This window comes from Cinclus cinclus, chromosome 6 (assembly GCF_963662255.1).
Source record: "Cinclus cinclus chromosome 6, bCinCin1.1, whole genome shotgun sequence".
NCBI classification, from domain to species: domain Eukaryota; kingdom Metazoa; phylum Chordata; class Aves; order Passeriformes; family Cinclidae; genus Cinclus; species Cinclus cinclus.
The window spans coordinates 31,815,767-31,842,908 of record NC_085051.1 but is presented as its reverse complement, the minus strand read 5'-3'; the positions used below and the strand labels follow the sequence as shown (position 1 = coordinate 31,842,908).

The window sequence follows — 27,142 nt, the reverse complement described above, 5'->3', positions numbered from 1 at the left end:
TGCAGTTAGATAACACTATCATCCAGTAAGTAAATCATCGATCGTATTATTCTAGAGACGGAAATCACAGCAGGAAGATGGATACACTCCCAGGAATAGGTAATACCTTATTTCTGTCACCGTTGATGCATCAGACCCCTTCAGTTTTATTTTTAGACTGTTAAGTTAGGAAGGGAGGCTTTTCACATCTCTCCGAGCACTGTGTCTGTGCGGGGCAGAGGGGGAAGGGGCCGAGCGGCGGCGGCGCACGGAGGATGCGCGGCCGTGGAGCCGCCGCCCCCGCAGAGCCGCGCCGGGAGCGGGAGGTGAGCGGCGGGGACGTTCTGGGGAAAGCAGATTCTTTTCCATCGAAACGGAGGCTGCAGAGGCCGCTGGAGCGGGAGGGCTGCGGGAGGAGCGTGGCGCGGTGGGGTGGGAATATTCCCAGCATTGGGGTTTTCAGCCATTTTTGTCTCAAAGACGTTTCCAGGTGCCTTGCGCCGGAGGCTGGAGCATCTTTAAACGCCTGGCGTGAAGAAATCAGGCTACGACAAGGGGAACTCGATGGGGAATTGTTTATCCAGAGGTCTGGGAGTGATGCATTTTATTTAGTCTCTGATGTGAGAGGGAAAGGCGCTTTAGAAAACAAGCATTCTGATTAAAATTCAGCCTGTCAGAGGACAGTAAGTGGTACTTGTTTGTTGTGGTTTTTTGTTGTTGTTGGCTTTGGCGGGTGTTTTCCTAATTAAACTACGCTGTGCAGCCATTTAGTGAAAAAACCTATCTGCTTAAAGACGGTGCATATGAAGTTAGACGCCTTTTGTCTTAAGGTGGAAACAAAATATATCCAGGTTGTTCGGCATTCACTTATTGTTGATTTTTCAGGCAATAGAAGAATAGAGCCTGAAAAACACAGATCCTGAATGAGGAGTTCTTGGTTTTTAGACCAGAGCTTTATAAATAGCGTAATAAACATGGAGGGGGTGGTGTAGTGGATGACGTGTTCTCATCAAACGAAAAAGTGGATTCATTTTGTTTGCAGTGATTGATGTTATCAGAAAAAGAAAATCAGCAAATTGATTTCTGCAGTTTGCTGCTTAATATTTCTTATAGAAGAGAAGAACCTCCACCCGTGTTCCCTCACTGGCTCCCCCCACCCGATTTCCAGCTGGCTGGACTTCCAGCTGTCCCTAGAACCTGTGGTAGTCAAGTCCAGTAGCAGGATCAGATGTTATTTCTACCATATGTATAGGATTTTCCCCCCCACACTCTAATTTATAATCAAATTCCTTTCTTTTTGACAGGATAAGAGTGGCTGCCACTATGATAACTACCTTGCTTTGCAACGTGGTGTTTCTGCTGGCATTTGGATTGGCTTCAGCTTTTAGCCACAGCCCTAGGACACCTGACAGGGTTACTGAAGCAGATATTCAGAGGCTCCTCCATGGGGTTATGGAGCAATTGGGCATTGCCAGACCCCGGGTAGAATACCCAGCACACCAGGCTACGAATCTTGTTGGTCCACAGAGCATTGAAGGTAGTTAATTTCTACTTCATAATTAATTAGTATGCCTTGGTAATATTTTTTTTTAAATACAGAAAGAATATCGTTAAAGTCATAGATTTCTTCACGAAGTTGTTGCTTGATTTTTGTTTTTAAATCACCATCCATCTTCCACCTTCCATAGTGTAATGTTTTTGGCAGAAGTAGTGGGGTTTTTTAATGTACAGGCTTTGCAGAAAAACTTATGTTGTCTTGGCATTGTCTGATTTCTAGTGCCTCAAAACAATGGGTTTGCTAAATTATTCCTGAATATTGTTTCTAAATATATTACTTATATATCTCACATGAAACAAATATTATCTATAGAGCCCAAATTCCATGGATTTTTAGAAACATTTGCGAGCCAGAATATATCAAGTGTTTGTGGTGCCATGTGAGATAAAGGGATAAACCTTACACTGCTCCTCTCCCTGTGTCCACAAGTAGCACCTCAACACCATGCTGCAGGGATGAATGCTCTGGGCTCAACTTCATTGTATGGCCAGTACCTCTGATCTCACACTGTGTAAGTTTCCCTTGGAATCAGTCTCTTATAGCTATGTAAATAATTTGAAATATGTGGCTCAATGTAAGGATATTGAGATAATGTTTCAGTGTGTTGTTATTTTAACTGAACAAACCAGCACTTCTTTTGGCATGAGAGCAAGAGGCTGAAGGTGTGAAACTCCAAGTATTATTGTTTATGTGTGAACATCAAAACAGGGCAGAGCCCCTCAACCTTCCTCAGAATTAAATCAATTTGACACAGTGCAGTAAGACTCCACATTTCATAAGTCTATGTTCTCTATTTTATCCTCATTCTGATCTGCAGACTGTCCTAGAAAACAGATACAATTGCTTTAATAGAGGCTGAGGAGAGAATTAAAGCTGAATAGGCATTTCTACCAGGTAATTGCAGACCTAAATTTATATTTTTTTCAAATAAACTTTTATAGACATGTTTTTCTGCAAATTTAAATAACAGGGACTAAGTTTAAAGAGTGTAATTTGGGCTGCGCCCTTTCATGAATGTTCATACATAGAGAAGTTGGGAGAGATGGTAGAAGTGAGTAATTTTACTCTCTATTTTCCTCTTTTGTCTCAGCATTTTTTTTAAAAGAGAAACCTTAGAAAATACAAGCAAGTTTGATTTTCCAGCAAATATTGAATCTCAGCTGTTTGCTGTTGCTTTCTAACTGCAGTGTTAGCAAAATCAGATCATGCATCTCTTTGTATAAGTATCAAAAGTTTTCTAGTGTTTGTGAGACTGCTGGTTTTCCAGTCATCCGTACAGTCTTCCACAAACAGCAGGTTAGACAAACATTTTTTTGTTTCTCCTTTAAAAAAAAATAATCCGTCTGTGTATGTAGCAGAGTAAAACTGAAAGGTGATAAATCCAGTTGATTAAAAATGAATCAGGCCTGTGTATCAAATGTTCCTTTTTATAGAGTATTCTGTAGTGAGTTTTTCAGGTAGCAATCACTTATTCTTTCTTTGGTTACTTGTGGTGATGTGTGTCTATCTATAGATAGATATGTCTAAAAGTATCTGGTTAGAAACTTCAACCTAAGAAAATGTTGTTAGCAGTTTCAAGGTTAACCTGGTTTTACATAATTTAACACAATATTTTCTCATACTGCTTTTTAAAAAAAGTACATGTAATTCAGTGAATTTTCATCATGAGTCCATTTTTAAATGCAGACAATGAATTATAGGATAGCTAGCCATCAAAACTTGCATTTCATTCTGAAAAAATAAGTCCATATATTTTTAAATAATATCAGTACAAGGTTTCACCTTTTGAAGAATTCACCTATGGACTTTCCATAGCATGTTCACACTGTTATCACTGGCTAATAATTCCATGTGCAAGTCCTTAAAAAAATTCTACATTATAATACAAGGGAAAACTAAGATGGGTGGTATGAAAGAGGTTTTAGAATTATTAGAATGTGTCACAGCAAAACAGGGTTTTCATCATAAATGCCATCATGGCAGAGTGGTAATTCACCAACTGTTATTCTGAACTACTCTTGTCTTCATTGGGATTTTTTGCATGAAAATAAAGGGCAGTAAAGTTGGGTTCGAAATGCTTATTATTTATCAGAAGTTCTGAGCTGCCTGAAGTGTTGACTTCCAAACACTTTTCAGGCTGCAGTTTTTTTCAGTGACCAACGTAAAATTTTTAAAACCAGGTTCATTTCATGCCTGCATTCTCATCATTAAGGCTCTGACTACTCTGGGGTGTGTTTGTTTCTCATTTTGACTGGATACAGCATTTCAGCATAAAAACTACCCTCTGTCAATAAGACCTTAATAAATTTAGTATGTTCCTACAGAAAATTGTTTTACTTAACAGAAGGTCTTTGTCAGAAATAGCCCCAGCAGCCTAGACCTGCAGCAGTGGTGACAGCTGCCATTGCCATCAGCTTCAGCTGAGCCACAGTTCCAGAGGTACCACTGTCTTTCAAAAGATTCACCCATTGGATTTCACCCTCTGTATGTGTACACTTGCAAGAAACATACTGTCAGGAAGAATTATTTTTTGTGGCTTTGGAATTTGGAAACAAATGTAGGCTGCCATAATAGAAACAGGTTTACTCTAGCAACCTGATTATAATGAAATGTTTGCAAATTTGATTGATTATTATAATAACATTGTCCATGTTATTATTATTTCCATGAATAAGAGCTAAATGATTTAATATGCAACAAAATTATTATTGCTGCTAGTTCACAAGCAGATTTCCTGATCCTGCTCTTTCTCCATCTCAGCTTTCTAAATTTTTTCTGGTGTTAATTATTCTATTTTGACTTTAAATATGCTAAATTTGACTTTTGATCTATGCTAATTTGCTGATTATTTATTAAATTACAAATGCTAATTTGACTTTTAAAATGCTAAAAAAAACCAGAAGTTGGATGTGTTGCAAAGAACTATACATGACCATTCCCATCCTTACTTTCACACCCACCCTATCCTTTCCCCCCAAAAAAAGTTTAGGGCTGACTTGGCTGTAGAAAGTGCAGTCACAAACATACTCTATACCAAAGAAAACTAAAACCAGGACAATTTTCAGAAAATACATTTAGTAGCATATGCTCTCTTTTTTAATTGACCAGATAGTTTTCTTGTTGATGGATTTTACAAAAAATACAGCTTGTTAAATGAAAGAAAATTCTGCCTTTTCTGGTGTTGAAATCTATAAACACATGTTTTATTTGGGTTTGTTCGGGTTTTTTTTATCTTCTCCTTAACTTTGTACTTGTCAATTTACTGTTACTTCAAGTCAGGCTGCTAAAATAGGAGTAGTGTCTAGAAAATGCCCTGATTCCAAAACGCAATAAACTTGTATTAAATAGTCTGATTTCTCTAATAATATTCACTCTCCTTGTTAGTTCATCAGAAAGCTATATTGGAGTCACTTAGCATCATCTATAAAAAGACTGGCAAGCATAGAGAAGCAAAATAGGAATTTTTAATGAGTATCTGTTTTTCTGTACTTACTGTTCAGCTTATCACTAAAATACAATGCAAGCCTTACTGGGTCATATTCAAGCTTTCTACAGATAAGGGGGCTGCATCCACGTTAAAAGAGAACAAAAGAATAAAATAAAGAAATGCATTCAACATTTCAGAAAACATAGAATTTTTCTGTTTGGCAGGGCATTTATGAAGTAAGAGACCACTCTATTTTTCCTTTCCTTGCATGCTTACAATTTTGTGCCAATATTTAAGGGGTATTTTTTGTTTGTTATTGTTTGGTTTTCAGTTGTTTTCCTTTTTGTGAAGAGTGGAAGGGAATAAGTGTATGATGTAAATTTCAGGCCTATTATACCCTGAATAGGACAACAGTAAAAATCTCACTTAAACACACGGGGGCACCAGTAGCTCATCTTGAGCAGGTCATAGCACTAACTTCATAGTTGGAAATGTGAAGTCCCATTTTACTTTTGCAAATATTGCTTACCATAAATTCAGTACAACAAAAAGCCTCTTGTGTGGTTTGTTTGTTTGTGTTTGATTTAGTTGTTTTTATTTCTTAAAACTCCTTCAAACAAAATGATTGTTGCTAAAGGTGCTGACATGACAGCCTGGAGTCTGAAGTCTTCAGTATGCAGAAGAGGCACAATGCTGTCAACCTCAGTGACAGCATTAACTGATGTCTCTTAAATTGTGATTGTTTGTAGGTATAAGGGAATCTAAAAAATACAATGCCTCTTAGGGAGGATTTTGATTCTCCTGCAGAGACTCCTCATAGCTACTGGAAGCAGTCTGGGATTTATTTGATTATTTTGGGAGGAAATAAGTACAGTTATTGTTTTAGAAAAATGTAGTTACTGTTTGTCAGATTGAGATGATAAAATTCAAGAGTCTGGAACATTATGCAAATATGTCTACCAAGAACTGGTAGTTAATGGATTGCCAGCACGGACTCTGTACAAATAATTACACTCTACATCAAACCTATTGTCCATAGAATTATGCAGATGACTTAGGCATGTTAATAGTGTCTATTTTGTTTACATTTTACTAATAAGAAAAGTAAAGGTTTTTTTATTAGTAAAGAAGTGTAATACTTTGTGTCTGTCGTGTGTCATATCTGCAAAACAGGTACTTGTTTCCTACAAGAACAGTGAAATTATATTTATATTAGAAAGTTGCAAAAACTTTTGCTGATGAGTTCCTCCAGTGAAACCAGTGCAGAAATTACCTTTTCACTCATTTTTCTTCAGGCTAACGTGTGCTGTGCTTATACCCCCGATGTATTTGGACTTCCTTGGGTGACTGCAGGTAATAATTGTATGACACCTGGGGCTCAGCAAGCACAGCAGTAGGGCTGCTGCATCCTCTCTGCTCCAGTTCAGGTGCTCTGTGCCAGGGTCTGTGCCAGCTCCCAGGGGGAGCAGTGTCAGAGTGTGGGGCCAGCTGCACAGGGCTGAGCTGGGGGAGACCTCCCACAGCCAGGGAGGCTGATTTGTTTGTTGTTGTGGTTTCTGGTGTGGTTTTGTTTTGTTTTGTTTTGTTTTTTGAGTTATCTAAATAGCCCGGAAAATATGATTTCAAAATTTAGTATGGACTTCACAAATTTTTAAGAGAAAATGAAAGTGGCAAACCTACAGGTTTTTGTACAATATGTAAATCTCCAGATTTGTATAGATTTGACTAAAAATATCTATTTTCTTTCCATTTTATTCCACAAATTGTAGTGTTAATTGCAACCAGATTTTGAGAATCAGGCAGTGATGCATGTCATAAGAGAGGTGCCTTAGAATGCTAATTTCTGAATTTAAAAGCTAATGACAGTGCCAAATGATAGCGTTGGGTTACAGTGGATTTTGTTTATCTGAGTGATGTGGCACAGGTCTATGAAGAAACTGAATGTAAAATGTTTATACATTTTATGACTAACTCCACAAACGGGATAATGATGAGGTGGTGTGACTTTATTTTTATTAAGGAAAAATCCTTGAAATTTGGCCTGTGATATCTTTGATCCCATATGAGTTTATAAGCCATGAGCAGCAGTGAGCCATAAGAAAGCCAAGGTGGTGTTTGTGCTGCTGCATGGAGGTTATACCAGGCTACCTCAATGTGCTTCACAGCTTTCCCTCTGGAGGAGCAAGGGCAGGATCCAGCAAATGCAGTAGGTGTTACCACTGTGAGCTCTGCCTCGACTGAGCATTGGTGCCCCAGAGCTGCAGGAGGGGTGCGGGTTCTACTCCTGTGTTCTCAGTGTGACTGGGAACATCAGGGGAAACTCGAATTTAGTGTGCTTGTCAGAGAAGTCAGTCAGTGGAGAACACAAGAAGAAAATAGTTATTAATCCCTGTCTATCTCTAGATCTCTGTAACTCGCAGGTGGATCTGACTGATGAACCTATGTAGATGTGAGGCTTTGAAGCCTTTTCTTGGAACATCCTCCTCCTGTGATTGCAGGAGGGTGTGCAGGCATCACATGCCTCTGCAGAGGAACCAAGAAGATAAAGTGACTCCAAATCTTAAAATCTTCTGCTAACCACTGTTATGTGGTACAGACTACTGCTGCTATTCATAAAGTAATCTTTAAGAAATGCCACCGAAGAAGAAAGAGTCCCATCTCAAGCAGATTTTGGGAAAGAAAGATGGCAGGTCTGTAAGGATTTTTGAATTAAGTAGATTGTCAGGTGCCTAAAGATAATTAATCGATTAGAATGGGATTTGTAGCCGCAATTATTTTCGTACATGTTAGTTGAGGGAAAAATTCAGGAGGAGAGGTAAGAAACCTGAAGAGGAGAGGGAATATGATAGCTTCTGTATTGTCTGATGCTTTATAGTACCTGTATTTTCTACTATTGACAGAAGGTATAGAGAAATTGAACATGAATCTGTAAAATTCCATCTACCATTGGAATATCATCCCAAAGTATTTAAAAAAATCTATCAGTGAAGATTTGCCAAATTACGATGAACACTTGTTGTCAAAGATTTTTTCCCCGCCTGTCTTTCATGTAAAGACTGAGGGAAAATCTCATTGCAGTTACAAATTCCTCTTGAGGGGAAGAAGAGGGGCAGGCAGTGATTTTTCCTCTGTGGTGAGCAGTGACAGGGCCCAAGGTAATGGCCTGAGGTTGTCAATAGATTGGATATTAGGGAAAGGTTCTTCACCCAGAGGGTGGTTTGGCACTGGAACAGCTCCCCAGGGCAGTGGTCACAGCACCAGCCTGGCAGAGCTCAAGAAGTGTTTGGACAATGCTCTGGGACACATGGTGTGACTCCTGGGGGTGATGCTGTGCAGAGCGAGGAATTGGACTTGATGATCCCTGTGGGTCCCTTCCAACTCTACATATTCTGTGATTCTGTGAGCATGCTAGGATTTATACCTTTCTGCAGTTGTTCTCAAAATCAGCTGCATTTCCCATGCTTCCAGCTGAATTTTAAATTAACTTGCAGTAGGGAAATACTTTTAAGTTTACTTGATTCTGTGAAGAGATATTTTAGAAATCTAGAGAAAGAAGAGACTCTTAATCTTCTTGATTTTGGTGTTGTGCCAGGAGATAAGATCTCTGGCACTCTCCAAAGGTTTCCAGGGCTTTTCTCCCTGTGCTGGCTGTGGTGCGTGCGCTCAGCAGTGCTCTGAGCTGCAGGGGTGAATGAGAAGAATGTTGTCAGCTGAAGGAGCTGGTTCTTCCCCCTGGGCTACTTTAGTGTTCACATTAGCTGACCTGAGTCCCTTCTGCAGCACCAAAGAGCAGCGTTGGGCCTGGTCTTACCCACCAGGACTCTTCATCTCCCTGCTCTGTTGCATCTTTGTTGTGTGCCAGTGCTTTCTTTTATCCAAGAGCAAAAGAAGCCTCATCTTGACTGGGGAGGTTTTGCATGGCAAGGTCTCTGCTTTTGGAGTTTTGACATAATACTGGCTCACTAGGGCAGAGGCTGGAGCCTTCTAGCTCGGCACTGGGAATGCTCACAAGGAGGTTGTTTGGGGCATTTGGGAAATCTGCCTTGTAGCAGCTGTCAGACAGGCATGGGAAGGTTTTAAACCTGCTGTTGAACCAGCTGCGACTTTGAGCCATCTGCATGGAAAATGGAATTAAATTAATATGAATGGGGAAATGAACATGAAAATTTTCTGAAGTTCAGTGGAGCAGTAGAGACAAAACATGGACGTTCTGGATGTTTCTGGTACATCCAGGCTTCACATTACAGGAGTGAAAGGAGTATTTTTTTTTCTGAATGTGTTGACACTGATGGACTTCTCATGCAGCTGGTGTCAAGTGAATAAAGTGCCGGTGAATGAAGTGTTCCAGTCTCTCATGTACATTTATAGGATTGAAATATTGTCCCGTCCCTGGTGGGATAAAGGAGGTCACTGTTTTCCTTTGGTGTCCCTGTTTCCCAGAACCACGTGCTGCACACGTTGCCAGTAGCGAGGTAGTGCTGTGGCAGTGACAGGAGGAGGGTGCAATTTTCTGTCTTTGGGGCTTTTTCCCCACTCTGCTGGTGTGTGGTGGCTGCAAGGCAGGGTGGCAGAGGGGTCCCTGGCTGTGTGCTGCACGATGCACTGTGTGTGTGAGAAGGGTCAGATTATCCACGTGGTGAAGTGCAAATGCCACTGCTCAGCTGAAGGACAAGTTAATGCAGTCCATTAGAGGGCTGTTCAGCCGAGGCAGGCATGAAAGTTTGCTTTTTTTTGCTTTGTCAGCAAGTGGGCTGCTGGAATTTTTTATTGTGTATACAATTTGAATAATAATGACATATAAGCTACTGTTACGAATTTATTGTGAGAGGCATGGGGATTACTTTGGTCTTAACTATTTCACAATAAGAGCCTTTAATATCTTAAATATTTGTACTGTTTGTAATTAAAATATTGGATAAAACGGAATTATTTGCTGAAAGCAAGGTCAGTAATTGTGTGATGTGTGTGCTTAAGGCTTTAGAAAAAATTGTCCCTCTACAGAGAAATAGAAAATTAGTCTTTATAGAAGAAACTTTGTGTCATTAAGGAGAAGACAAGCTGACTCTGGAATCTGGGATGCCTGAGCATGTATAGCTGTAGTGTTTTTGTGTTTCTCGAGGCATGCTCTTGAATGGTTAAGGAAGTTGGCTAGGTCTGCATTTTTCCATTCTTTGTTCTCCTATGCTTTTTCTCCTTCCCTATTCTCTTATTTAGCCGTTTCTGTGGAATAGACAAAAAGTGATAATTTATATTTTTTTTCAGTTCTTCTCACTTCCTGTGCTTAATTTCAGTAAGCAGGATAGGACTCTCTAGGATGAAGCTAGCACAATTATAATTACAGCATTGGGGCAGTAAAGCCCTTAGAAGTGTTGGGAAGGGTAAGGAAAATGTAAATGAATTTTCTGCATTCAGGATTTTTTTGAGAATTTCCATGATGGGTAGTCCTGCAGATAATAAAAGACAAGAAAATGTAAGTTAGTGAATGGTGTCCCAGTTTAACATATGAGAGCACTGAGAAGCATTCTGTCAAACCTGCCTTCAACTGGGGAGACGTTCCTTTTGAATGTGACAATGACACAACCAATCTAGAAATGTCAGGATGGCTGGGGATGGAAGTGTAGGGTAGTATGGGAAGCTGACGCTGTGAAAGGAAAAAGATGTACCTCTGATTTGTTAAGGAGACACTGTAAACAATCTTGAAGATTTTTTCCCCGTGACAAAAACAAATAATCCAGATTAACAAAAGATTTTGCAAAGTAGGAAGTATGGTATTACATCTCTAATTAATATGTATTTGCTCCCTCGAGAACCTTGGGCAAATGGGATAAGCTATACCAGGCTTCCCTTGCAGCTCATATTTGCTTGGACTTTGTACTGGTCAAGATAAGAGGTGTGATTTTTGCTCAGGGAGAAGATTCCCTTGTGAATCTGTGAGGGGCTTGGACACTCTGAGGCACCGATTATGGCTTGCTAAGTAAAGGGCTTTAACCTTGGATTTGGGAATTATTTACTCACAACACATACTCATGATCCTTCCTATTTTCTGTTTTTGTGCTGAGATTGGCCAGACAGCCTCTTTTCTGAATTTGTAATTGGGGTAACTCTGTCTTCAATGTGACATGGGAAATGGTTTCAATGAGACTGAATGACAAATTTGTCATCTTTAAATGTTCGGCAATAATTTTTCACTTTTGAAAATCCATTCTCATTGACTTTCTTAAACTGACTCTTCTGGGGGACAGCACTGACTGTTTGTACTTGGAGGATTGGAGGATTGCTTTCCCCATATTTGTTTCCACTGTGCTTTGCACTATCAGTGGATGGGTAGCAGCAGCTAAAACTTCAGTGCACTACTAACAGCATTTCCATAGGATCTGTTTGATCAGGGAAATATTCAATACCTGCAAGAAATTAGTTACTCTTTTTTCTTTTTTTTTATTTTTTTGTCCTCTAAGAATGGGGCGGTTATGTTGTCTGCATGGTTGGGAAACCCATAGAGACAGTCTTGCTCTTAGAAAGAAATGAGCTGCAATGTATGCACTTTAAACTTTTAATCATTCCAAGGATCTCTAACTGAAATCAGGTGATAAAATACTTTCCCAGAATTATAATAATGGTGAGAGGTATTGTTCTTTTTTGGTTTTCCACCCTGAACAGTTCAAGAGAAGTGCTAGATGAATACATATATGCATATATTTTAATTGAAATTCAAAGCTTACTTAGGACAATGCTGATCTTAGCCCAAGAGACCTAAACCTCTAGTTTATCCTGTAGGAATGTGAAATACCTAATAATAAATGCTCACAGAAATCCTGCACATGAAAGGGAGCTGATTGTTTTGGAGTGTTTTCTTTGCTAGTATGTGGCGCAGAAAACCTGTTCATATAAGCAAAGAGGTATGGAAAAAAGCATAGATTTATCTACTTCAACCTTTTTCAGTACAAGGGTGTTGTCTGTACTACTCTGGGTTTTTGGTAGTTCAAGTTTGAATAATTTAACAATGATGTCTCTCATGATTCCTTTGGATTGGAAATCATTAAAAGTTTCTCAGTATTTAGTTGCCTTGTCTTTTTCTTCCAGGCTTTGCCTCAAGGTTCAAGGAGCTGATCTTCTGCTATTTTTGTAGCTGACTGTGTATGTTTGTATCCCAGTATTTTGACTTGGTAGCTTGCTGTGTATTTAATCCTGATATATTTCTTTAAATTAGGAATGTTTTAATACCAAAAGTAATGCAAATAATGAGAGTTACTGTACATTATACTTTCTATATTCATAGCATTTCATTTTTATCATTGTGGTCTTCGCTGAGTGCGCTGTTTATCAGAGGTTATAAGGAATGAGCTTTGCTGATGCTGTTAAGTCACTCAAGTGTGCTAAATTATGGCGTCAGAGCAGGTGCTATTGTCTGCAGCTCTTTTGGAAAGAAAGGGAAAACCTTCAAATGATCCTGGACATTTATACCTAGAGGAAACAATCCTTTATATTAATATAAAAAGATTAGTTTGTACTCAGTCAAGGGAATTCTTGGCAGTCAGTTTAAACTTGCATATATATATATATAGCACACTGGAGCCTGCTAAGTACCTCTGTTTCCTTTATGGATGGAGCTCTGGTGCCAAGAGGTCTGCACCACATGCAGGCACAGATAGGCTTCTGTCTGATGGATGGTCCCATAGTGAACCCCATTGTATACAGGATGTTCAAACACGTATTGATTATGTGGTTCTGTAGTATACAGCAGAATCATAGCCTGATCCTTCAAAATACATATATGTAATCAATCTTCATGTGAAGGAACTCAGGACAAATGAAGTATTTTATGCAATATATTAGACATTATATTAAATTACATTAGATTAAATGTATGTTGCACTTTTTTTTTTAACGTCATCACCATAGCATTATTGTGTTATAAGCATCATTTTTGTGTGGACTGTGGACTAAAGGCGTAATAAAGTTCAGAGTGGGTATAATGCTGTTCTGGTTTTAGTACCAGGTCTTGTACCAACTACAAGTGAAACCCCCATATAACAGAGATGCAATTCTTTTACAGACGTAGTTTTATGTTTGTTACATATCTGTAAAACTTTTCTGCAACACTGTATTGCAGGATAAGAGACTTGTACTTGAGGGGAAAAATAAGCACATTGATTAGATTGTAGTATATTGTGCAAATAAAATGGAAATATATGTGCCTATAGACTAATTTGCTTTGTTATAATGCCAACATCCAACTGATCATTTGCAAAATTAATTTGCAAAATTTGCCTCAACTACCACTTCTAAATGTAGACATGAATACAAAATTTGAATTTTGTATTTGAGTGCCTTCTGTTAGCAATTTTTGCAAGGGATTATGTTAGTTTACAATGTTTGGCTGTATAAAAGATGATTTAGGCTGGTAATGTTTATTTGTAATTTGGGACAGGAGTATACTTGAATTATTCTTTTGGAGCAACTTTCATATTCAGAGGCTTTATTCATGTCTTCTGGACCTATGAAAAATATGTAAATTTAAAATAAGACTATTTGGTGATAATATGGTGATTTTCCTATTTACCCAAGAAGTTGTGTCTGCATTCACTCTTTAACTCATATTTTCCAATTGTTCAAATTCCTTTTCTTCTCAATTCATTGTTAGTAGAATTTATATGTTGACTGTATGTTGTTATCCCTCATTATATAGGGTTTAAAAAATATTGCTTTGCTGTCACACAACCATCTCCATTGCTGCAGTGTGTGTGGTGGCTGTCTTTGTCAGGGAAAAAGAACATGCATGAAACTGACTTTTTATTTGTCTGAAATTCAAAAGAATAATGTACAATAGTATTTAAAAAACTCCACAAGCAGCTGGGGTTTAGCCTGTGGATGCATTTGGCCAGTAAGGCATGCAGAAAAGATCTGGGACAGATAATTATTTGTAGAGAGGCATAGAGAGAGAGTGGCCTGGATTTGGTTCCCAAATCTTTAGTGGAAGACCCTACTTGTCAAAGGCAAGGCACCCGGCTGAGGTGTGTGGGAGGTGGCCACAGCACACCAGTTTTGGGCTCAGTTGCCCAAGCGCAGCAAGCTCATCGTTGTGTCCTCTGAGTTACAAAACCTGCTGCATACTGCTGCTGTGACCCTGCAGTGATGGTGCTCTGTGTCCCACAGGGAAAAGGTAATCTTGTATGCAAAAGTGTGAAGTCACTGACTGGGATGCTTGGCAGCACCTTGGCTACTGTGGAGGTGGTATAGGTGAACAAGAATTCCCATCAGCAGCAGGGATTCTTCACCGCTTTTCATCCTTGCAGCAGGAAATGCAAATTTACATTTAAGAATTGGTTTAACCAAATTTGCTAGAATGCTCTGGGCCCCTAAGGAGCTTAATATCTTAAGCCCCCTCGAGATTCAATTTATTAATGTATTCCTAGGCTGTGCAGGTAGTATTTCTTTCTACAGTGTCATCAGCATTGTCTTCCTGCCTTGATGCTGTCTTGCCATGTCTTCTATTGTTAGTTGCTACAATGAACAGTAATAGTATCAGTGACTGAAGATGATTGTGCTTTTACATGTCTCAGGTTTCATTATTTCTTTTTCTTCACATTTTCTTGCCTAAAACTTTCATCCTTAAGGAAAAGAAACAGCCCTAAGACTAATAATATGTAGCTGATTTTGTTTCCTGGCTTCATTTTTTTACTATCTAAACTACTGAATTTAGGTCATATAGTTATGTTTCTAAAAGAGATGCTTGAAATCTAAACTTGGATTTGTCTCTAAAACAATTATATATATAAAGAGAGAGAGAGAGATTATACTTTAAATTGAAGTCTAGATCACTTGGACCAGCTAAAGTACTTACTTAATCTTGTAAAAAGACTGTGCATAAATTGTCTTTTCTAGGTGGTGCACATGAGGGTCTCCAGCACTTGGGTCCTTATGGCAATATCCCAAACATAGTGGCTGAGCTGACAGGAGATAATGTACCAAAGGATTTCAGTGAAGATCAAGGATATCCTGATCCTCCAAATCCCTGCCCTATTGGAAAAACAGGTAATTCAGCTGTAGCCTTTGTATCTCTGTCTTCACTAGACATCTTCTTTTCAACACTGTACAACCCATGATCAGAAATGAGAGGATTTTTTTATTCTCTACCCCAGGAGAAGAACTGTTGAGAAATTGGGTGTTTTAGTGTTTCAGATGAGTTTCTTTAATTTTTTTTTCTTTTTAATTTATGTGTGCACCTCCTGTATTGCTATATGATGCTGGAGGTCATGTGGAAGAAATCATCTTGACCTCAGAATAGAAGATAGTGAAATTTATGAGAGCATCATGTTCCTGAGGGAGTTCATTTTTAAGCCTGCCCCTGAAGAAAGTTATTCTATACAGATGAGATTTACCCTTATTTTAGAGACTTTCATTGTGCCAAGAGGAATGAAACTGTCTGCCCTGATCTCCAACCCAGACCATGAGTCAATATTTAAGATACCTTGGCTCCAATCCATGTGTCTTTATAGCTCACTGAGGGTGCATCTGTGCCAAGAAATGGAGAACTACAGGGATGCAGCCCAAGGCATTGCATGCAGGCTGGCTCTGGCAGAGGGGCAGTGCAGCCTTGGAGAGCCAGAGCAGTGCCCAGGTCAGGCAGGGTGTCCCTCCTGGAACCGTGCAGGACCCGAGCCCTGCGGGCGCTGGGGCTGAAGGGTCACCAGAGCAGCCCTGAGTGTGCAGGGTGTACACAGACCCTGAGAGAATGGGTCTCTTTCCTGTTACAGAGCCAAGGAATGACTTCCAGTACTGGAAGCAGTAGTAAAACACCCATTGGCTGCCTTGGGACCTGGAACTGGGAATGAGCACTCTATTTTTCTCTCATTTTTTATTTGTGAGCTAAGAGATACTTTCAAAATGTTTTCTGTTTAGTCTTCTTTTATGTTATTTGGATAATGCAGAACAGTTGTCTCTATTCTTATTTCAAAATGCTCTAACTAGCTTAGAATTCATCAAAAATAATATTTGTTATGAAAAGTTTTGTGAAGTTTTTTTGCATTTCATTCAAAAATTTGACAGAATTTCAAATAGTCCTCCCTTACTGTTTTCTATTTCAGCTCATTTGGTGGTGATGCCTTCATCTCTTCTGAAATAATGCCTCATCTTCCCATTTTCTCACTGTAGCTGTTGTCTGACAAGTTGCAAATAATGGGTTTAGATTTTCTCACACACACAAGTACACACATGGACTTTCTATCTTCCATGATTGCCCTTTAGACTTCTGTTCATGATTAGATAAATAAATTAAAAACATGGCATCCAGGGAAATGCCTTTGAAAATCCCTTTCATTTTTCTTTCTTAGGTGAAATAAAAGTTGTGAGCTAAGCTAATACAGTCAGATCTGAACACAGGGGGAATTTGCAGGGAAGTGCTGCCTGCTCATATAAATGGCTCTGTCATAGGTATGCTGTGAGTGAAGATAGTATCTGCTAGGATTAGAGGAAAATGTTTTTTCAGAGCCTTAAATGGAAATTCAAGTGGTGACTGTATTATGCATACAAATTACCAGAGGCCTTCCTCAATCAGGTCTGTGGATTTGCTTAATGGAAAACAATTTTTCCAGTCACTGTCTACATATGCACATTCCACAGCAGGAATACATAAGCCTGGAACACTTGACTTGAAGACTTTTGAATCAGCAGCCATAGAGGACAGCCACGTGTCCAGCTGCCCTTTGTGTCTTCTCCCAAAAGACACAAATGCTCTGAGGTCTACCACACTTCTGTTGTCACCTATTTCTCTCTTGATATAACCTTGTCCCTGATGAGACTGAAATGATTTCTAAGTTTCTTAATAGTCTCTGAGTTACTTAGCCAGTATGAAGAGTTTTCCTGTTTTCTATTGGCAGTTTTATATTTTCCCAATCCCAGTGAGAAAAGAGAAAAGCTGCATGTGTTGAACTTGGAATAACCTCCTCAGGTCATTGAATCAACTCAGTTTTAAGTCGAGACTTTACTGTTTCCCACATCTGAGGGAAAAGGATAATCCATCTGCAAATCTTTGTACATGATGACCCACAAGGACAGAAGGGAAAGTCCACAGGTGTGTGCTCTGGAGTGCCTGTGTTCTGGCAGATGCAGCTGTTTGAATGCCCAGCATCATGCCCTGGCTGGTAGGATCTCCTTGGGGATGTCTGAGAGGAGCTTGGACTGCAGGCTCCCCATGCTGGCAAAGCAGTGGGAGCTCCAGGAGCAGACTCCATCCTAAGAGTTACTCTGGCCTCAAGTTGCTGAAACTTTGTTTTAGCTAAAGATGCCTTATTTTGGTAAAAAAAAGTCTATAAATTGATTTTTTTTAAAGGCTATTATCTTGATGCGACACTATCTACAAAACCATCCATTGTGGTTAAAGGAGGTTTCTGGACCAATCAGATTAGTTACCAATCTACGGAAATGTCTTCATGATAAAACTTCTGCTACATAGCATTTTTATGAGATCTTATGATGCAGAAATGATTTTCAGCCAGTTTGAACAAAGTAGCAAACCAGAAATGGAGCTCCAGGAAGAGCTACTTAGTGAAAGAAATTCTGGTTTTGCTCACAGCACTGTTCTACTTGTGAGCATTCGGAAAAGAAAATAATATCCCTTCTGAATCAGAACAGGATGCAGTTCTAGGTAAAATCAAGTGCAATAATTAAAAGAAAAACATAAAGGAGGGGAAGAACTTGGAAAATAAATTCCTTCAGTTTTCATTAAGCTGTGAGGATTTGGTTTTATTTAAAAATAAGTATGTTCTGACAAATTTATTTCAAAAGAAAAAAAACTGTCCAAAAAACCCCAAAAAAACCCCCGTTTTCTAGTCATCCAGTTCTTTATGGTTTTTAAGTTGCATAATTGCATTTAAGAAGTTTGGTGACTGATGTGGTACATATTGTGTGTTTCAAAGCTACTGTGCACTCAGTGCTTTCTTTTGCAGTTGATGATGGGTGTCTAGAAAACACCCCAGACACAGCAGAGTTCAGCAGGGAATACCAGCTGCACCAACACCTTTTTGATCCAGAGCATGACTATCCCAACAGGGGCAAGTGGGTGAGTACATGCTTCTTGCTTATTTTTGCTGCATGTGAAACTGGGCATTGCCTGCTGTGTGGGGCACTGTGAAACCATGAGGGCAGTATTGTCTTTAATGCTAGAAAAATTATCACTCTAAGGGAAACTTCTCAAAAAAAGGTGAACTTGTCCTGTAAAACAGAAATAATGCCTGTGATCGATAAACACCCCAGAAAAACAGAAAGTAGAAATCCTTTTTTCTATTACCTGTCCCAAAGCATGACAGCTTGATAAATGCAAAAAACCACCTTTCAACCTGTGGTGAACCTGTAGCCAAAGTTAGTGCAGATCTGAAGATTTCAAAACATAAAGTGGCCCTAATCTGAAAGAATATCCAGGTTCAGTGACTATTCACTGTTCAGCTACTTATATAAAAAATAGAAAATACAGATGGATGGAGTGCAATGGCATGAAACACCTTAAAAAAATCTAGGATCAGGCAACTTGCCTAAAGCAGTGCTCCCCACCTTAAGGATTTTGAGGACTTGATGCTGCTTCTTCCTCTACTCAGGTTATGCACTGTATTATATTGAAAACCTATTTGACACATCGCATGTAATAAACACAGTGAGCTACACTAAGGGCCAAAGTCTTGCTCTGAGCATACAAGGACTTTAATAACTGCAGCTAGACTATTTCTGCAGGCTAGAGGCTCCAAGGATAGCTCTGCCACTTAATCTTGGATTACATCAGTTAAAACGTCCAATCCCAAATCCTTTTTCAGGTGCCAGGAAAACAATAACAATGTTCATAATTTATGCTTGTAGAGCAAATAATGAAATCTCATTTTACATTGTTATAACACTTCACTTAGGATTGCACTAAACCAGTGCTCTGTAAGCATATATCGATAAATGGACATGTTTGGCAGTCTCTTCTCCTGCTCTAATTTTGAGACAATGATTCATCTTCGTAATCAAACCAGTGTAAGATTTATAGTCTTAATTACTTATGTGAGTGCTAAATTTCTGGAGAGAACCATGCCAAAAACCCCAGTTTTGGAAACTCGTTGCATTCTAAGTAATTAACGTCAAAGGTTTTAATTTCAAAAACACCAGATGGTGAACATTCTTATTTATGCCAGATAAGGCTGTTAGTTTTCCTACTATTCACGAGTACTTTACTTTCATAATACCATTCTGGAGACTACAAAAGCACTTCTGTAAATCTTTGGCCCATAGAAATATTTCAGAATCAGTCATGCAGACTGTGTTCTCATCAGCAACAAATATACTTAATACATGATAGTGAATAATTTTTGAATCCTGGGCTTTTTTGTGTCTCCATCCATCACTACTTATTCAGGAGAAAAAGCTGCTCATGTATGGATTAAAACACTCTTAGGTACTAAACAGTCATCATATCTAGCTGCAGCTTAGCCAGCTCCAGACCTTTTTAATTAGAGATTAGAGCTGGTCATATGAATAAGCAAATATGCTGCTGAGATCCACGAGAATAGCCCTGGTCATCTAATTGCATATTCCCACATGGTAAAAACCTAAATACAGTGGTATCTTTTTGTGACTGAGGTTTTTATTTTTAATTCTCTGAAAAAAACTCAAGCACTCTAAAAATTGGCTGTTTGAGACCTTATAAAGCAGAGCTGAAGTAGACCAGATCTTTTAGGGCACTCACTGTTGTCTGTGTTAAGTTGTAAATGACCAACGCAGCTGCCCAGTGGGTAACTGTGCATCCCCACCCTCCCACTGCCCCCAGCCCCTAAAATTCCCTCTGCCCACATCAGTTTGTTTCTGCTTCTCCCGTTAAAGAGCCTAGGACCAGATGCCAGGGGCTGTGATTGCCATGTGCTTACAGGCTGTGTTTCTGCCAGCTCCTGCGAGCTGAGCGGGCACCAGGCTGTCATCACCAGCTGCAGCCCTTGCAGCCAGCATCTCCTGGACCTGTGGAGGCTGGCGTGTGCTCCCAGCTCTTGGGGGAGCTTCTCCCCAGCCTTTTCTCACCTCTGTGTTGTTGAGGAAGTGTTACAGTTCCCAGTGACTTACCCTTTCCAGGAGCCAACATGCATTCCTTAGTGTAACCACAGAAAAAACCCAGATTACATTGGCAGGTCAGAAAAAAACGACCTGCTTGTTTTACTGGGACAGAAACAGGTTGGTTGTCTTGTTTTGGTGAGAGCCTGTCATGCTTACAAAGCTGTGGGACCTCTGCAGTATCCTGTGAATAACAAGCAAGTTTAGAAGCTGTCTCGTGCAGCAGACTGTAGGGTTATGGAGATGCCAAATATTATGTGTTATTTCTGCTAATATATCTGCAGATACAAATACATAAATCATAATAAATATATACTGGGTTAGGAGTGGGAAGAAAGGGGAAAGATTCTTCTGTCTTTGGGAGAACTCTCCATGTATCAGTATGCTGACCTGTGAGAAGTTAAAGAATCTGTTTATAGAGTGAGATCCACAGCTTATACTCTCCTCCCCTCTCCTGATTTTTGGAAAACACAGAGGGGACAGTGGAAATAGTAGGATTAATGACTTCTGGAGTTTTCCATCCTTGTGTACAAATATTGTTTCTAAGATTTCAGGGGGTTTTTTTTCCCCCATTTCAGACTTTTCCTTATAGGACAACTCAGATACTTTCTGAGTGTGCCTTTCTTGCATCTTGCAGATTAGCTCTTTAAATGGTTTGAGGAAGTGTTGTTGGCATCCAGAAAGACCTGCACAAAGATAATTTACAATACGTGATTTACAATAAAATCTAAAAACCTCTTACATATTTTGTTGTTTGAAAGTATCTTAACTTCTGATTTTTTTCCAACCAAATCCCAACCAGTAGTACTCTAATCCAACTAGCCAAGACGATGCAAAGGAAGCTCCAGGAGTAAGGGAGAAGTAGCAAATCACATGCAGCATGTATCTACATGAGGTATATCTTTAACTGAAGAAAACTCATTCTTAACAAGCTCTCAATGAGGGATGAACGCTTCATGGGCACATTTTGGTGGCTGATGAGGTCAGGCCATTGGGCAGTGGAACATATTGTCAGGATTGCTGTTGTCATACAACTATGTTCTTAGCTCATGCTCCACAACTACATTTGCTTTGTACTCCACTGATGCTACAGTAGTACTTACGGTCTTAAATCTCAACCAGACTAAACAAAGTATGGTTTCCTTGAGCAGGAACAGTTCAATTGTAAGGAATTTTTCAGAATGACAGAAATGCTAGCTCCAGTAGTCCATGAAATTCTTTCTATTTCAGAAACACCCTTGTTCCTCTCATGAAAGTATGGGGTCAAATACTTGACAAAAAGAAGCTTTGATGGCGCTTTGTTTCCTAAGGAGATTGTTTCATGCATCTTTGATTTTCTTTAAAATGTTAAATTTAAGTTTTCCTGAAATGAGTTTGCATAAATGACTAGCCAAGAATGTCCCCCTTGGCCAACTTCATCTCTGTTCCCTTTTGGAACAGCTCAGACAAAATAACTGAGGTTGGACAAGAGATAGGCCTTGTGAATTTGAGGTTTAATGAACACAAGAAGTACAAAACAGACAATTTTGGCAGATTTCATTGTAACACTTGAAAATGTTTGTTTTTTCTCATATCAAGGCTGCAGAGAGAGTTAGAAGTGTTTGGTGAATTTGTCTCGTGCTAGAATTACACTTTCTATTTATATAATCAATGTTAGGTCAGTTGTTTATAGCAGAATTAATGGCCTTGTTTATATAGTCTTCTGCTTTTATACATGTAATTCTTCTCTCCTTCCATTTTCAGGTTAGGGTTTGGTTTTGATTTTCTTCGTAACACAGAATTGAAACAAAATGTGTTGAACATGTGTGTGTTATTCCAGACTTTATTAGAATTCACTACTTATAAGAAATACAACAATATGTGGATGCACTTATGTAAACTATGGTCAGAGGGGGTTTTTTGTGTTGGTTTTTTTTTTCTTTTTCTTTTCTCATCATCATAACTTTCTCTTCTGCCAAGATGTTTCTGGCAGTTTTTAAAAGGTTTGCCATTAAAAATGTTATAGACCAAATGGTTTTTAGAAACTTTATTGAGGGCACTACTTAAACAAAGGAAGAGCTGGCACTGAATTCCTTTCAGCAGAACTTTGCACTGGAAAGTGTTGATATCTGGAAGGGAATAAGCAAAGACAACAAAACAGTAGGAATGATGCCTATTTCTGTTTTTAAAAGGAATTAGAAAATCCCTTGTAAAGCAAGTATTTTTTGCTCCTGTTCTTGTGTCGCCTCAAATGTGCAGAAGGATATACCAGAGATAGGATTGCTGCTTCCTCTCCCTCACATTCTTATTTTTCTTTCTCCTTCTGCCTTTTTGTAATACACACACACACACACACACACATATATGTATATATGGATTTATACCACATATCACATGATGAGCATCCAGACTATACAGCACATACTTGAAGCACTTACTGACTGAACACAGGGGATAGCATAGTGGAAAACTACTGGCTTTAAATTGTTGACAAAGCTGTGACTGTTCCTGAAGAACTGCAAATGTTAGTAGGAATACTCAGATACTTATTTTTGGTTTATTTCTCCCATAAAACTACACACCTCTCTAGACTTGATAATATTTAATAGCAGAAGTAGTATTTTAAAACAAGAGTGTAATGGATTTGATGGCTGTGTTGCTTTTTTTTCCCTTCCAGAGCAAGAGTTTACTCTTTGAGAAAATCAATGGTGGTCCAAAAAGAAGAAAGAGGGTAACTATCAGAATATTTCATAGCCCCTATAACATATAACATATAATCTAGAGAATTAATAAAAATTAAAGCCATATTGTTGAAGAGGTAGTCTAATGCATTTGTATTAAACTTTAGATTATGTGTAAAGTCAGGGACTCTCTGATAAACTACTGTAGCTGGCTTCAGGAGTGAACACTGGCTACAAGATTTATTTCTCAGCATAGTCTCTTACTTTCATAAGATATACTTAAGTGTATAATAATAAAACTTCATATTGTCTGTCTCTTAAAATTGATCCTATTTGCTTAAAACCATTTAAAATTATTCCAATAGCTCTAAAGCAGAATTTGAAATTTCCTATTAAAAATATTAGTGAATTTAATTATCGCTATCTCTGTGTGTGAATATATTTTTGGGTGTAAATAACACTAGAGGTGGTTCTATATCTGATCTACCTCAGATGAAACTCCTAGCCCTGTGTTCCACTTGCTTGAAAGACAAAGATGAAATGTTTCTCATTGTTCTGCTCCTGTAGCAAGGAAGGCAACCCACATAGAGAGATTCTGCACAGTCTACCTCACTACTCACTTTTTTGGTAGTGTCAGCCTTTCTTTTGCTGAAAAAAAAAGGAAAAAAAAATATCACTTCCCAGTGGAGTCAATGTCTTTAGCTTTGCTGCTGGTGTATTATTTTCACAAAAAAGAAGAATCTAGCTCTCTGCCAGAAAGTAGCTTTTCAAAATATGACAGCACACTTTATATTGTAAATGAAGTAAATGTAATTTAAAATAACAAGCATAAGCGAAGATGATTTATTTATTAACTCTTAAGGTCTTTGCTAGAAAGGGAGAAGATAAGTTGATTTCTTCCTGATTCAGACACCACTTTGGCCATAAGTTAATGATCTGACCTGAGCTTAGTATCTGCTCATGCTTTTGATTTTTGAGTATGTTAGTTGAAAAGTAAAAAAGGGTAGGCACCTGACTGTAATTTTTAAGTAAGAAGAATTTACTCTGGAAATAGTTCAGAAGAATATTTATTAATAGCTAGAACAGGATGTTAAAGTGGAATTCATGCAACATATACATGAGGGGGGAAAAAAAAGGAACATTTTCTTTCTTTGAGCTGACAGATGTAACAGGATACAAAAGTAGTAGACACTTCTACTTCTTTTCTACTTCACTGGAAACACTTGACAGTTATGTGGCCAGGGGTAGCACAGAATTTTGAAGGTGAGTTTCTTTACAGCAGACTTATTTTCCTAGCATGGCATGTCGCTTAATGTTAAATTCATTAGAATTTAAATTATTTTAGTGTAATACTGTAATGATTGCTAATTCTTTAATGAACAATTCAGAATTTCAGTATCCTAGAGCTGTCAGCAGCAGGGTGTGTTTTTCTAGAAATCAAAAAGTCCACTGGATACCCTTCCTGCCTTTTGTGCTCCCTGCCACTCCTCCATGCCTTTCTGCATAGACGAAGTTTTGGGATCTGGCAACAGATGGATTTTTTTTTTTTTTTTTTTTTTTTTAGCATCTGAACATCTCCATTTGAGGTTAAAACAAGTCCTGTGTAACAGTGTACATGGTAACCCTGTTGTGTCTGTACAGGGCTGTAGTGAAACTGTCACTGAGGCACTACTGGAGTCTAGAAAACCACATCTTCTAAGCATGTGTGTGTACTCAGATATTTATACATCCCTCTATAACACAGGTGCAAGAATGCATGCACACAGTCAGTGTCTGTGGCAAAGGCATGTATTCACCATTTGCTGCTGGGTTAGTTTCTCTGCAGTGCAAGACAAGGAGGTTTACAGTGACATCTAATTTTAATTAGCTGTTCTCCCCTTTTTTAAAATTCTGTGCTTGTAGACAGCCCTGTCCAGAAGTGTCAGGACCACTTCTGTGATCACTAAGTTGCCGTGGGCTCAGAGCTGTGTACAAAGGTGCCTGGGAGCTTGCATTACTTTGAATTCTCCACAGCTGCATAGGATGAAACTTATTTTAGTCAAATCAGCCAAAGCATTTTGCATTATATTTTGTGACTTCTTTTGTTGGTTAAGAAGGATTCAAAATTTTATGTAGTCTCATTCTCTTCTACTTTATTTCAGAAAGTAGCAAGCAAGTACCATTCCAAAAAAAAAGACCAATTAATCTTCCTTGGAATCTTCAAATAATTCCTAGAAGTTTATGCAACAGTTGAATTTCACTAAATTAACATTAAACAGAATTTTTTTAAACAAACACAAAGAAATCATTTACATATGTCTTATTTCTAACAATTTAAAGCATTGGAGTTAGTTTATTTTCAAAGATTTTTCCACATTCATTTCTGGTTATTAATATTTTTCTGTTTTCACTTGCAGCAGGCAAAACCCTCAAACCCCAACAGAAGTAAGCAAAAGGGCTGTTCTGTGCTATGAATAAGTATTAATGATAGAGAGCATCCTCAAATTTAGATAAACCCAAGGGCTCAAACTTGAAGACAGATAAACCCCAAATGTTTTCCAGAGATTCAACAAATACTTGGGATAGCTGAAAATAAATATTTCAATATTTCATGCCCATTCTGAATGCCTTTTTTTCCTTTTTTTTTTCCTTTTTTTATTTTTTGTTTTTTTAATTCTTAAGTTTTGGTGAAAGAAGCACAGAACTATCTCAAGATAACTAATTTCTGTGTCACAGTCAGCCTGACAAGAATCAGGACATACTGGAAAATTCACATTCCTCTGAAGTTTGTCCTTAGGCAAGCAGTTTTTATTAGCATCAAAAACCTTTGTGCTTGAATTTTAGACTGCATCTGTGTGAAGGAGACAATATACACTTGAATTTTGCTTACACTGACACTGTAACAGGCCAGAAATCGGGTGTAAATGACTTAATATTGAAGCTCCACTGAACTGCTTGCCCACTTGCAAGTACAGTAAATACATTTAATTCCATTGGTATAGATAAAATTCAAGCATAGGCTTTCTACATTACTCCATCTACAATCTCCAAGCAGTTTTGAGACAGGATCTGTTCATCTTCAGCCTCACATTGTGCTGCTTGCATAGTGCAAAGTGAAGTTAAACCCTCTTCAGGAATCTTCTTTCCAGCATTCCCTTGTTCTGGCAATGCTACGAGAGCCTTTTTCCATGCCAAAACCTTGTTTGGCTCTGCTTCTCTGCCAGCAGTTTTTTATCTCAGCATCAAGAGAGGAAGCAAGGAGGGGTTTCCTGGAGAGGAGACAGGCTGAACAAGAGGCTTTGGTCAAAATGGTATTGTGGTCTCTAATTCATATCCAGCACAATGTCCATCAGGGGCTAGTGATTTAAGCTAAAGTTTACCTGTACTTCTCTAACAAGTTCTGTCCTGCCTCAAGAATTAGGGCGTTAGAATTGCTGCTGCATCTCTGCTGAGCTCAGGAAAGGAGGAGTGGAACAAATAAGGTCATGTTTAATTCAGATTATTCTATATTCCTGAGAGCCCTTGTATTCCTTTCAGTTTATTAGAATTAAATTCTTGTACCAAAAAAAAAAAAGAGGAAAAAAGCACTGATTGACTTTTAGATTTAATTCCTGAAGGCAGTTTTCCCCAAGGCTGTGAAAATCTGACAGATAAGAAATACATAAATATGTTAACTAATCCTAGTTACCTTTTGTCTGTTTCCCTGTTTCTAATGACTCTAAATAATTTTTAACTTTTTCAGAATGTGAACCCATATCTGCAAGGACAGCGACTGGATAATGTTGTAGCAAAGAAGTCTGTTCCACAATTTTCAGATGAAGACAAAGGTCCTAAATAAGTACAATAAAAATGAAAGACAAAAACTCATGCCACCCTCTTCTAGATCATGATATTGCTTATATATAATCATCTATTAAAATCCTTGTGAATGGCAGCATGCTTATTATTTATATAATTGTAGATGAAAAACATCTGCATTTATAACAGCACGTTCTCCTAGATGATAAAAATATGGCTTTGCTTTTTGTTAAGTTATGGTAAAAGGATAATTCTGTTGTTTTCATTTTAGTCATGGAGCAAACTTTAAAAAGGTTAGTCATTTTGATAGCTAATGTGAGGTAAATGGTCTTAATGAGAAGCTTGTAAATAGGAAGATGAAAAAAATGCCAAGTCTGACTCCAACATTTAATTTTAAATGTTACTATGTTTGACACATGAAAATTATAGTTTTATGTTTTGTTCACAAATATTGTTACTTAGCAGAGACAAAGTATTTATTTTACGCAGAGAATTTTGGCTTTTGGTCCGTTTTAATAAACATTTAAGCAATCTACAGGGTTTGCAAAATGACATTTTCCAAAATATTTCAGAGACTCATTTGTCTGTGTTATTGCTGTACAAATTTAAAAATTAAAGAACTGCTTTTTGACTGTATTCACGGGAATATTTTTGCTTGCTTTAATCATTCCA

At 38.3% G+C, this 27,142-nt stretch overlaps 1 protein-coding gene across 2 annotated transcripts; it reads left to right on the top strand.

Annotated features, from left to right (window-relative positions):
- The first annotated feature begins 1,290 nt into the window (after positions 1–1,290).
- SCG5 (secretogranin V) lies at positions 1,291–26,578 on the top strand. Of its 2 annotated transcripts, XM_062494869.1 has the most exons (5): positions 1,291–1,516; positions 14,847–14,996; positions 17,909–18,021; positions 22,690–22,743; positions 26,415–26,578. In XM_062494869.1, exons 1-5 carry the CDS (start codon positions 1,303–1,305, stop codon positions 26,508–26,510), a joined length of 627 nt encoding a protein of 208 aa, XP_062350853.1. In that variant the 5' UTR covers positions 1,291–1,302; the 3' UTR covers positions 26,511–26,578. The 2 variants fall into 2 exon arrangements, with proteins under 2 accessions (XP_062350853.1, XP_062350854.1); XM_062494870.1 differs by lacking the exon at positions 22,690–22,743 and having other exon boundaries at positions 1,297–1,516.
- The last annotated feature ends 564 nt before the right edge of the window (positions 26,579–27,142 follow it).